The sequence below is a fragment of the Heloderma suspectum genome, chromosome 2 (assembly GCF_057233095.1).
Source record: "Heloderma suspectum isolate Gila_16-S chromosome 2, 16-S_ref, whole genome shotgun sequence".
Taxonomy (NCBI): Eukaryota; Metazoa; Chordata; class Lepidosauria; order Squamata; family Helodermatidae; genus Heloderma; species Heloderma suspectum.
In genome coordinates, this window is record NC_139459.1 from 218,418,130 (window position 1) to 218,430,916 (window position 12,787).

At 46.0% G+C, this 12,787-nt stretch overlaps 1 protein-coding gene across 4 annotated transcripts in view; it reads left to right on the plus strand.

Annotated features, from left to right (window-relative positions):
* Window positions 1-12,787, plus strand: part of RAB37 (RAB37, member RAS oncogene family) — an 87,059-nt gene that overhangs the window by 65,536 nt on the left and 8,736 nt on the right. For 3 of the 4 annotated variants that reach the window (XM_084838009.1, XM_084838011.1, XM_084838013.1), the window contains 2 exons: window positions 4,992-5,102; window positions 12,154-12,195. In XM_084838009.1, coding sequence (XP_084694135.1) covers window positions 4,992-5,102; window positions 12,154-12,195 — 153 coding nt within the window. The remainder of the gene's footprint in view (window positions 1-4,991; window positions 5,103-12,153; window positions 12,196-12,787) is intronic. The other variant, XM_084838012.1, reaches the window with a different exon arrangement.

Here is a 12,787-nt window from a genome sequence, read left to right on the forward strand (position 1 = left end):
CACCATCGCCCTGATTCATTCACGGACAATGACATCTTCCCTTTGCCACTCTCCCGTGTATTCCCACTGCTTCTTCCATCTTTTTTCTTATTGCAGAAAATCCATGAAAGAGAAAAAGATGGAAGAGGTGCACAGGGCCCTTGGACTGGTATGCCTTTGGAGCCCTCCATCTGGAAGCACCCCAGGTGGCCCTGCCTTTCACTGATCAGGCTTCTCCATCAGAAGAAAACCTGTTGGCCCCTTGTTCATTTCTGGCTTTTTAACGCCTTGCCAGAAGGAAAACATAACCCAAAGCAAACTTTAATGCTATTTCACCATTCAGTCAGTAGCAGCCCCAGAGTTTCTGGGTGGGTTTTTTGGAAAGATGCTTTCAGTCCCTCCACCCCGAGTAGCTCCACCTCCTCCTCACGGCTGCTCATTTGCTGGCCCCGCCCCTCTGTGCCCAGGCGCCCCATTGCCCGGAGGGGAGGGGGCCAGGTGAGCAGAGGCGGCCACTCCTCCTTGCTCCCATTGCTGCTCGCTCGCTTGGCATGGGCAGGAGGTGGACAGGCAGCAACACAAAGGGGGAGCCGTAGTCAAGCCAATGGACTCTTGGGGCTCTCAGCGAACCCTGGCAGATGCCCAACGAGGCCTCCCGTCACTCTTGTCCCAGAGATAGCACAAAACCTCCCACCCTGCTTGCGTGTGTCTTCTCTGCAGGCACCCTTGTTTGGGGCGTTGCTTTCTTCCAATCAGGAATTATCCCTAGCATAAAAAACACCGGGGGCGGGGCTCCTCTGCAGGCAAGTAGCTCTTACCCTTTCACACTCTTAAAATGGAACCTCCCATTTTAACTTGGGGTGAAAAAGTGGGCCCCACCTATTAGGCCTTTGGGGAAATGCTGTATTCTGGCAAAGGAGGAGCAGTTCTGAGCAGAGATGTCTCAAAGTGATGCATAACCCATGGCCTGCTTGTGGAGGTCTCCATTACCCCAGAGATGTGCCCTTGTCCTGCTCTGCTCTTGTAGTTTTGTTTGTTTGTCTTCAGTTTTTTAGAATTACTTTTTTAAAGTGTTGGCTCTTAAGAGACCAGTGTTTGTTTTCTGCAAGGGCTGCTGATAGATCTGATAGGTTTGCTCCCTAGTGATAGACAGGAAATTGCTCTTATCTCAAAGCCGGCTGGTGGAATCACCCTTTGTGGGTGGATGAGGACTCGCTAATCCAGATTCCTCGGTGTGATAAATTCCAGAGGGGTCGCCCTGTTAGTCTCCTTCAGCAGAAACTAAAAGGAGTCTGGTGGCATCCTAAGGACTAACAAAGTAGAACAGGAGCTTAAAGGTGGACAGGGGCTTAAACTAAAAGTGGTCAGGGACTTAAAGACTAACAGGAGACCAAAAGGAGTCTGGTGGCACCTTAAAAACTAACAAGTCAATTGTGATACAGTCTTTCATGGACTAGAGCCTGAAAATGGGCTCTGGTCTACAAAATCTTATGCCACGCTAAGTCTTTAAGATGCCATGAGAAGAGTGCTTTTCAGATTTCTCATAATAAAACAGATAATGCCTTCTCCGCCTCCGTGTGAAAATGGATCCAGAGGTGCCAGTAAAACCAGGACTTCTGTGCTGAAGTCTGTTTGCTTAGGAGGAGTGGATGCTGGCTTGCATGTTTGCTCTGCTGTCTTGCAACAAGGGTGAGGCAGTTGCAAGGGAGGAAGAGAGTCCCAGCTCGGACAAAGCTGGCACATGGCACTTCTCACCTGAGCAAGGTACTATAGTGGTACCTGTCAGGCTTTCATCTGAGAGGTACTCAAGCCGCTGGTGGAGTCTGTGTGCATTTACGGTCACAGTGACTTGAGGGGATATTATACAGAGAAAGGGCAGAGAAAGAAGGAACTATTTGCTGCAAACAGACTCGAGATTCGAATCACAGCCTGCTCGTAGATCAATGAGAGATCTGGCTGCAGTGAGGGAAGAAAGTTGGTGGATTTCAAGCTGTGCCATTGGGGACTACTTGAGGGGTTAATAGATGTCTGGCACTTGCAGAGGCTGTGCTAACTAATGGGATGCTTGCTTGCTTAGGACAAACGTGATGGGAGCAGCATCCATCTGAGCAGCAGCTTCTCACTAGCGCTTTGCCAAATCCTAGCCTGCCCTTTCGCAACCTCTTCATTTCCCTGCGGATGGGGCAGTCGTTTTTTTGCCACTTTCATGGGATGTTGAGAATTTTGGAGAAATTTCTCATGGTGCAGGGCTTGAGTGCTTACCTTATTGTAAGGAGGTGGCTGAGGGGTGTGTGTGTGCTCTTTCTTTTCCCATTCCCCCCTTCTAGTCTTGCAGGCTCTCCAGCTGCTTGTGCTTTCTGAAAAAAAACCCTAGAGGACTTAACCAGGATTCCTCCTTTGTGGCTTTCTAGTGCTGCTGCCTGCTGAGGACCTGAAAGCTGAGAGAGGTGGGGGTGGGGGTTGTCGTCTCCTCCTCCTCCTCCTCCTCCTCCTCCTCCTCCTCCTCCAATAACAACAAAGGAAAACCAAAGATGCCTCTCTCAGGAGGAAGTCCTGGCTAAGTTCTCTAGGGGGCTTTCTAAGCTCAAGCAGCCAGAGAGGCTTGAAGGATAGAATGGGGTGGTGGTGGTAAAAGAGCACCCACACCCCTCGGCCACCTCCTTAAATTAAGGTAATCACTCAAGCCCTGCACCCTAAGAAATTTCTCCAAAATTCTCACCCCTTCCCACAATTTTTAGGTGCAATTTCTTTTCACCCTTTCCCCCTAATAAATGGTTGAAAATAAATGGATATAAAAATTCGGCACAGTGCCATTTCTTACAGCTCACAAATGCATCTCAAGAGACCCAGTAACTTCTCCAGCCCCAAACCTTTGATGCAGAATAACAGCCGAACCTAAGCCTGTTTATGTGGAAGTAAGTCTCACTGAGTTGATGAGGCTGGTTTGCAAGTAAGTGCACAGATGGGATTGCAGCCTTGTTGTCTGCATCCAAAGGGTTGTATCCAGTGTCAGTCCAGCTTAAGCCCCATTCATTTCAATTTGACTTTAAGTAGGACTAACATTGGATGCAACTCCCCCAAAACGTATACAGTGCATTCAGAGCCAAAACTGAATATGTGGCAGTACAGCTTGATGGGTTGTTTGTATCAGGTAGGTTCTTGAAGTGGTGTCTAAAGACAGGCCAGAGATGGGGCCTTGTGCCAAAGCTATAGTCATAAAGCCTGGGTAGGTGGTAGGTGGTGGAGCAAATGCATGGTATGAGATAGAATAGAATCGGATTGGGACAACAAGTGAATTCCAACTGTGAGACAAGCGGCAGCAGCAGCTGCTTCCTAGAGTGGTGACAGGCCAAACACTTTACCTCTTGCTCAGCAGAGGGGAAATGGTGGCAAGAAGGAAGAGATGCTTTCAAGGGTCATGGAAATGAGGTCAACCCATCAGGGAAGAGGGTTTCTAACCTCCTGTTCATCCTGGGAGATGAAGTGGTGACATACTCACACGAGAGGGCCAGAATCCCCCTGAAGGTTAAGACTGTTGGCTTGATGCCCATCAAAACTGCTAACATATAAGCTGAAGATCAGACACTGCTTGGATGATGCAGATCTTGCGAGAGCATAGAGGGCCAGAACGACTTGCTGAAACCTCTCTCTCTCTCTCTCTCTCTCAATCTGCCATGGACTCTACTGCTGGCATAGGGGCTTCCTTCCCTCCCCTTTCCTGGAAGATATGCATGGAATAGAAACATGCAAACATGGAAGCAATTGTTGCTGGTGTCCCCAGCCCCAGCCCAAGGAAGGGCTGTTACTTTTGTGTCTGACTTAAAGGCTTCCAGGAAGCTTCTACCTGACCACTGTGGAAAGCAGAAGGCTGGACTAGGTGGACATTTGGTCTGATCCTGCTGGGTTCTTCTTATATGGGTCTGCAGTCAAACCAGAAGGACCACAGCGGGACCCCTCACCCCTTTCTGCAGAGGTCTGGGATGGACGGACCTGGGATTGTAGCCATGGCAGGGGGTGGAGGTTATATATTGGCTTCCCTGAGCCCAAATTTTGGGAAACTCTTAAGGCTGAGAAAGGTATGCAAAGCACTTGTGCCATATTTACTCTTATCAGGAAAGTCTTAGACCAGCCTTCCCCCACCTTGTACCCTCCAGATACTTTGGACTTCAACTCCTATCAGCCCCATCCATCATGGCCAATGGTCAGGAATCCTGGGAATAGTAATCCAAAACATCTGGAAGGTACCAGTTTGGGGAAGGCTCCAGTGTAAGCTTATTATAGCACTGAAGAGGGAAACAAACAGATTTCAAGGAGTTGTTCTACATTCTACTTTACGTTTTTCATGTTGAGGAATAGCCACTATTGCTACTTGGAGGCTAATGCAGGGAAGCATACGATGGGTGTATGAGAGAGCTAAAGTGAGACCAGTGGAGGCTGGTGGCTCTGATTTTGGTGGGGCTGTGTATCCATTCTGGGTTTCAGTCAGAACCAGCCAGAACTCTAAAGGAGCTATCCAAAGTGCTGAACCACATCTTGGATTGCTCCTTTAGAGTTCTGGCTTGTTCTGACTGAAACCCAGAATGGATACACAGCCCCACTGAGATTGGAACCACCAGCCTCCACTGAGTGAGACTGAAGATTAGGTATTTCCCATTTTTGGTCTTTGTTGGCTGCTCCAGCAGCTTTCTACATTTGCCCCCCGACGAGAGAGATCCTTCTGTAACAGGAACTGAAAGTAGCTCTAAGAACAATAGGACAGTGGCCCATTATGTGAAGAGCAAATAACTGGTAAGGGAGTTGCGAGAGAAGAGGAAGTTGACCAGACTGGAAGTAACAAAAAGCAGCCCGGGTTGTGCTCCATGGAGCTCTGCTTCCCTGCCCAGGCCCTGGACGTCGGATTGCTGGGTTCTTCCTCCTGCTCCTCTTTCCCCTCAGCTCCCCTGCTCCCAGCCCCACTGAAGGCATCTGCTGTCCCTTGCTCTATTAATGGGCTTTTGCACCCCGTGTTGTAGGTGATGCTGCTTGGAGATTCAGGCGTGGGGAAAACCTGCTTCCTCATCCAGTTCAAAGACGGGGCCTTCCTCTCTGGGACCTTCATAGCCACCGTCGGCATAGACTTCCGGGTGAGACCACTACAGCTGTCAACCCTGAAAGGGAGGCACTTTTGCTGCAGCATAGGGAACGGTGGCCAGACATCCTGCCGTCCCTATACTGTGATGGGCACAATGCAGGCAAAGGATATGATAAGGGCCAACCTAGACATTACATTAAATGCATGCAGGTGTTTAACATGCCTGATTTCCCCCCCCCCCTTTAAATAGTGGGGGGGGGGGGATCAGGACTGCAGCACATGTTGAAGAGAGATTTAACCCTTTCCTCCCCCGCTACAGTCCCAATAAAGATCTCTCTGACACACAAAGCTGTTATTTGCTCCACGTGGGAAGCCTCTATTGGCACCAATAAACGTTTCCCACCTGGGGATTATGGCAGTTTGCGGGAAGGGTGACTTTCATTGGGACAGCAGCAATGCCTCTGCTCCCTACACATTTTGGCCCCAATCCTGAGTCCTCTGCCTTCCCCTGTCGCACTATTTAAAGAGTAAGAATAAAACCAGGCGTGTGATTTCACATCTGGGTTGGCCTTGACTGCAGGAACTTGTGAACAGAGAAGAGGGGCACAGATGACCAACTCTCCTAGTGTAAAGAAGAAATCAATCAGAACAAGGATCCATGTTGGTCACAGCGCTTTTCTGTAGACAATCAGAAAGCACTGCCACCAACATGGATGCTTGTGCCATGTTAGTCCCAGAAAAGAGAAGATGTAAAATGTTATTAGACCATTTATTTATTTGCATTTGGATCATGTCTGTAAATCAAGTTCTCGAATACGGGACCAACTGGTGTGGATATATGCAAGGTTATGTATGCAAGTCGATATATTTGGGTTTTTTGAGTTCCACAGAACTTTTCTTTGGACAGACTGGAAAGACAGGTAATGGTATTACGTTTTCAGTGCGCTTAAACTGCAATCCTATGATCCCTGGGAAGGCATCCAAGGGGCCATAGGATAGCCTGGGGGCATTTCTACATGAGGCTTCTATTGCATGCTCGTGATTGGTCACTCACAGAAGTTGGCAGGTCCTTTACATGACATCGTCAACCTCCAGGGGTCTCCCACGCTTTCTGACCTTTAGCCTGGTTTTTAAAAGATTGGGGATAATGCGGTAATAAATATTAATCCACTTTAATAGCCATGTATAATTGCACATTCTACTATACCACAGAACCATCTAGTGGCTGTATAATGAAACATGTAGAACTTGCAGACAAAGAAATTCCCCAGAAAAAAACTTCTGTCAGCCCATGTAAGGAGCCAATCTTAATCCTGCAAAGAATCTGGAAGCAGAAGCCCCGATAAGTTGCAGGATAAAAAGCCTGCTGTCGAGAGGCCCTCATCACCCTCTGATGGATCTGACTTCCAAGTAACCCCCCAACTTCGCTGCCACCACCACCAAACAGACCAGTAATTTATGCCAGTCCTGGAACTGGCATAGATTAGTTCCTTCCCATTGTTTTCAATAAGAGGGAATTAATTAATTTTTAAAAAACATGGCTGATGAGGGGTAAAAGGAACAAAAACACCACTCCTCCCTCATTTCCATGAGTGCAGCATGGCTTTGGATGTCTCAGAACAGCCTTTCCCCACCTGATGCCCTCAAGATGCTTTGGACTATAACTCCCAAGATTCCTGACCATTAGCCATTCTGGCTGGGGCCGATGGGAGATGAAGTCCAAAACATCTAGGGGGCACCAAGTTGGGGAATGCTATCTCAGAGGCCCTGACTTGGAGCTCTCCTGGATAACGGTTAAGATTGCTCTGTCCATTTTTCAAACCAGGCTTCTGTTTCTGTTTCTTACTCTCTTTGTAGCTGAGCATAGTGACATTTCCATTCTGCCTGAGGAAGGGCTGCTGTGCAATTTCACAGGTTTGCTTCAGGCAGTAGAACTTGGGGCACCAAATTGTCATTTATTTAATTATTATATTTTTACCGTGTGTGTGTGTGTGTGTGTGTGTGTGAGAGAGAGAGAGAGAGAGAGAGAGAACCATTTGGATTTTCAGCCTCAGGCACCAGAATATCTTAGGCTCTCTCTGTGTATAATTCTAAAGCTGCATCTCATAACAGGACTGAATAGAATCAGAAAAAGGTTTATAAAGAGGCAACAAGAAGATCAGAATTACAAAATGCGTTAAATACAAAAGGGGTCTACCCCCAAAAATCAAGGTGGGTTAGAAGGAAGACTGCTTAAGTGAGATCTTATAGAGACACATATCCATAAAACCATTAATGGCTTGAGGATATTATCTGTGGGTGCTATACACCTACAACTAGAGCTAGAGAGAACTCAATGAGGCTATCACTGCTGTGTTTAAAACAATATTTATAAACAGCATTCATCCACTGTTGGAACTCATTGCCACAAGACCACAAATAGGTTCTTTCAAAAGTCAAATCCATGGGCAATAGAAGTTTTTATGGCTAATAAACCTAGGATTAATTGAAAAACAAAGATGATCAGGGGACTGGAAACAAAGCCCTATGAGGAGAGACTGAAAGAACTGGGCATGTTTAGCCTGGAGAAGAGAAGACTGAGGGGAGATGTGATAGTGCTCTTCAAGTACTTGAAAGGTTGTCACAGAGAGGAAGGCCAGGATCTCTTCTTGATCATCCCAGAGTGCAGGACACGGAATAATGGGCTCAAGTTACAGGAAGCCAGATTCTGGCTGAACATCAAGAAAAACTTCCTGACTGTTAGAGCAATACGACAATGGAACCAGTTACCCAGGGAGGTGGTGGGCTCTCCCACACTGGAGGCATTCAAGATGAGGCTGGACAGGCATCTGCCAGGGATGCTCTGACTTAGATTCCTGCACTGAGCAGGGGGTTGGATTCGATGGTCTTGTAGGCCCCTTCCAACCCTACTATTCTATGATTCTATGAATATTATGCTACTGTATTAGATTGCCGTTAGATACTGTGCTAGGTTGACCATGAGTCTAACCCAGTAAGTCTTCTCTTACAATCTCAGCTGTTTTTCAAAGCTGAAGGTCTAGTAATGTGGATGTTTTCCTAGCATTTAGTGAATGGGGGATGGTTGCCGCGGGCTGGTTCTAGCTAGTTTTTCCTGAGCCGTGCCCCCCTGGAGCTTTCCTGTTGTCCTGCCTAGGATTCTGTCCATTTGGTGCTGCTGCCACTGGCATGGCATTGGAAACGGTCCATACAATCTGTCTGAATTAGTGCTTACATACATATATCACTGCTGCAACCGGAGATCCTAATTATATAGAAGCAATTTTTCAGCACAGCTTTCCCTAACCTGCCCCTCCCCCTAGTTGTATTGGACTACAGCTCCCATCATTCCCAGTCAATTAGCATGCTGGCTGGGGTTGACTGGAGTTGTAGTCCAACACATCTGGAGAGCAGCCAGCTGGGGAAGGCTGAACTACCACATTGCCAAGATATTGTAAGAACAGGGCCCATAAAGTTGCCACATTCCATATCCCGTGGCTCTAATTCAGCTGAAAGAGGGAAAAATCCAGTAAATGCAGCTTCACCTGCTACTGCAGTGGTATGATTGGAGAAACAGTATTTCATCCTTTCCCCAGTCCTCACAACCTCATGCAGATGTCAAATTATGGAGCAGTTAAACCTTTTAGAGGTACAGAGTTTTCTGAACTTTTAAAAAGTTACAGAGCTTAACTGAATCTTTTAACAAGCACATGCATATGATGTCTGGGGAGAAACCTGTGATTACTCTCAGCCAGAGACTTCCTTTTTTTATATAATTTCAGCATCTCTTCTGTATGAATTGAACTGTTGTCATGACTAGGCAATCTTAGATGTGCTGATGTTTCTCATGCTCAGTTTTCTGGGATTGCTACCATCAATTTGGATTGTCATGACATTAACTGGATGGACAGTCTAACATCTTTTGTGGGATTGTTGAAAGAGGCTACAAAGAATGAGGCACTGGAGAAAAGAACAGTGATTTGGAAAGGTATATCTAGGCTTGTCCACATCTCAAACGATACTGAGGTTCTGATAGTGCTTAAGTGGGAGGGAATTTTTCATATTGTACTAGGAGCCTATCTTTATGTCACCAGAGGCGGGGGCACACGTGGCGGGTGCAGACCCCCATTTCCCCATCACCACCCATACATCTTCCTGGTAACACTGGTAAAACGAATCTGTGACTTGATGTCACATCATACATTTCTTTTAGTGAACATTATCAAGTAGATGGATACACACACACATACACACAAGCATATACAGATATGTGAAAGACAGAAAGACTAACAACAAAGTATTAAAAATATATTTTAAGTTAAATGTTTCAGCTTCCACCCTCATCAGTACCTGTGCTTTTAAATGGGTATCAGGAGTGGCAATTTGGAATACATGGAGATTAAAGTTCCTTAGGAGAAAAAACAGAGGTATAGCCTGGTGTAATGCTCACAAATTGTCCTCCAGATTAAGGCCATTTAGATTCAGAGTTCTGAGTTTATAGATTAGATAGATAGATAGATAGATAGATAGATAGATAGATAGATAGATAGATAATTTGTTTATTCAATGTATATGTAGCCCTAGAGCCAAAGCTCTCAGGGCAACATACATAATAAAACAAATACAATAAAAATGATAAAACACATTAAAAAATAAAAGCAGCAGCAACAATTTAAAACAGTTTTTAAAAGGGAGATTAATCTCAGATATGTTGGATGTGGGGAGGAGTGCAGGTTGGTGGCAGCCCTGCTGCCTCCATAACATGATGTAAGTCCCTACCTAACTCACCACTGTATTGCAGTAACCTCTGGCTATAACAAAGAAGCAAGCATGCTAGAGTGCAGTACTGCAAACGCCGGGATCCATGGATTATGTCCACACTGAATTATGTCCACGCTGAGGCTGTACAGCAACTGACTCAGTAACAATAATCTGTACAGTGTTATCTGCTGTGGGGGAAGCCATCATTGCTCCACAGCATTTACACAGAGGAAAACTAAGACCTCTTGGTAAGTACTGTAGGAATAGATAGGTCTGAGTCACATGCCATACCAGTAAAGATGAACTCTGTTCCTGAGTGGCAGTTAAAGGGTAATTTCAGATGTTCATTCAGTAGTCAAGGCCTCAGGCTTTGGGTTTTCATACATGAAGCTTAAGTTGCCCTTGAGACTCTCTTGCACTACTTCAGTTATTGTCCCATCATTGTTAATACAAAAGAGCAAAGGGAGGACAGACATTTGTAATATGAATGAACATCCTGGCCAATGTAGGTCAGTAGTTTGTATATGCATTGCAAACAAACTGAAACCCTTTTAAGCCTCATGTATGAAAACACTGGTGGATTGCAAAATCTTCTGCAGGAGTCAAGAATCCTTTATGTAGCATGCCAAGTCCTAATGGTTTACTTCAAGGAACTATGGAGAGTTGTTTGGCCAATCAAAACAGTAACTGGTAAAAAGCCATTGTGGTGTAGTGGTTAGAGCAGCCTTCCCCAGCCTAATGCCCTCCATGGTTACTTCTGTCCAAGAAGGATGGGAGTTGGAATGCAACACATCTGGAAGGCCCCAAGTTGGGGAAGGGTGCTGTAGACCACTTTGTTGAATGCAACTTCTGTCTAGGTGTGTAACCCAAAACTGGGACTTTCCCATTAATCTTAGTTGGTCTTTTTCTAGTTGGGATACCTTTCTGTTGTTGTTGGTGTCTTCAGCAATGTATGAATCTCCTATGAATACTGGCTTCTAATCCTGGGTGGCAGACATCTTACGATTCCACTGATAATCAGCTGTATCTGACGGCAAGCAGCAGCACTGGTTGGAACTGGTTTCCTCCTGACCCCACCCCAAGCAGTTCTGGCAATGTGCTAGCTCCCCTAGATTCGCTGTATCATGATGAGACATTATTCAAATGAATAGTAGAAAGATTAGTTCCTCTTTTAATGAGGCAGTCCCTTTCACTTAGTGAAGCCTTGTAGCCCTAAATGAAGAAGGCCCATGACAGAAAGCCACATAATTTGCAGCTTGCTTGTTTATTTAGTTAGGGTGCAATCCTCTGCATGTTTAGACGGAAAAAAGTCCTACAGTTCCCAGCATTCCCCAGCCAGCCATGCTGGGTAGGGCACGCTGGGAGTTTTAGAGCTGTTTTCTGTCTAAACATGCAAAGGACTGCACCTTTAACTTGCTTACTTCCTGTACTTTTAAACTGCCCAACAACTGAAGTTCTCTGGCTAGTGCACAATACATTAAAAACATACAGTACAAACATTAAAACAAAAAATCAAATCAAATCAGTGCAGAATAAAACCAAGATAAAACCAGCAGCAAAGAATAAAACCATTACAACATAAAAACCAAATTAAAATCAGCAGAATAGAGTACTAACATCACTAAAAAAAAATAGTTCTTAAAATGCCTGGGAGAATAAGAAGGTCTTCACCCTGTGCTGGAAAGACCACAACCTTGGTGCCAGGTGAGCCTCTCTGGGGAGTGTTCCACAACCAGAGTACCACCACTGAAAAGGCACTCTCTCTTGTAGCCACCCACCTTGCCTCATTTGGCAGGGGCACCTGAAGGAGAGCCTCAGAGGATGACTGTAATGTCCAGGTAGCTTTTACCATCTAGTGCCATTTCTTGTATGAAATCATACAGGTATAGGCATACGCCTATGCACTTGAAAAAATGAGCTAGTATAGGCAAATGCTGAGAATTCACAAAAAACACAGCACTGCATCCTGTATAAAATCTCCTTTCCTGCGTGCCTGCTGGTCCCCCACTCCTTTAGGGCATGCCTGTGCTATAAACCTAAAAGGATTTAACCAGACTGGCTTTTACCTTCAAAGAACCCTGGGAGCTGTAGTTTTCTGAGTGGGCTAGGAATCTCTAAGAGAATTCTAACATCAATTTCCACAGTTCTGGCAGAAAATATCTCTTTCTCTTATCTTTTAACAAACCGTACTGAAATGCTACAGATTGTCCCATGGAGCTTTACACTTTGAGTTGTAGGACTGTTGCAGCTCCCTCTGCTGATCTAAAGGGAAAGCAAGAGATGAATGTCCAGTTCCTGTTATTCCACTGCATATGCTAGCATGGTTTGTTTATTTTTTCTTACAGAACAAAGTGGTGACGGTGGATGGTGTGAAAGTGAAACTGCAGGTAAGTCTGATGCACTTACACTGAAGATGCATATCCTGTGAATTCCTTCTAAACATGTATAGGGGTGTGCTCTGTTATTTTTTCCCTACTGGCAGGGTGTCCTGTGCCTTTAAGAGCTGCGTGACAGGCGAGCTCTTGCCATGCCAAAGCTTCAGCTGTTCATCATGCAGATGTTAAGGGCACAGAAGAACCCTGCCGGGAATAAAAGATTGTGGGTGAATTCAGAAGACATCCTCCTGTCTGCTACAATGTGACACCTATTGTGGGGATAGCATCCAGCACCTTGGAGTGCTCCTGCAGAGTTCTGGCTGGTTCTGACTGAAACCCAGAGTGGATTCACAGCCCCACTGACATCGGAGCCACCAGCCTCCCCAGATGTTATTCAACTGTGACTCCCAGCATGCTCCACCATTGGCTATGCTGGCTAGGGCTGATGGAAGTTGCGGTCCACCAACAACCAGAGGCCCAAGACCACTGGAATATCCTGCATTGGCCCTGCTCTAATCCCATCTGTCATGCAGGTGGCAGGAGTGACCGGAGGACATTGCCTGGAGGGGATGTGCTGTGCTGAATGAGCTCATCTAGCCCCCTA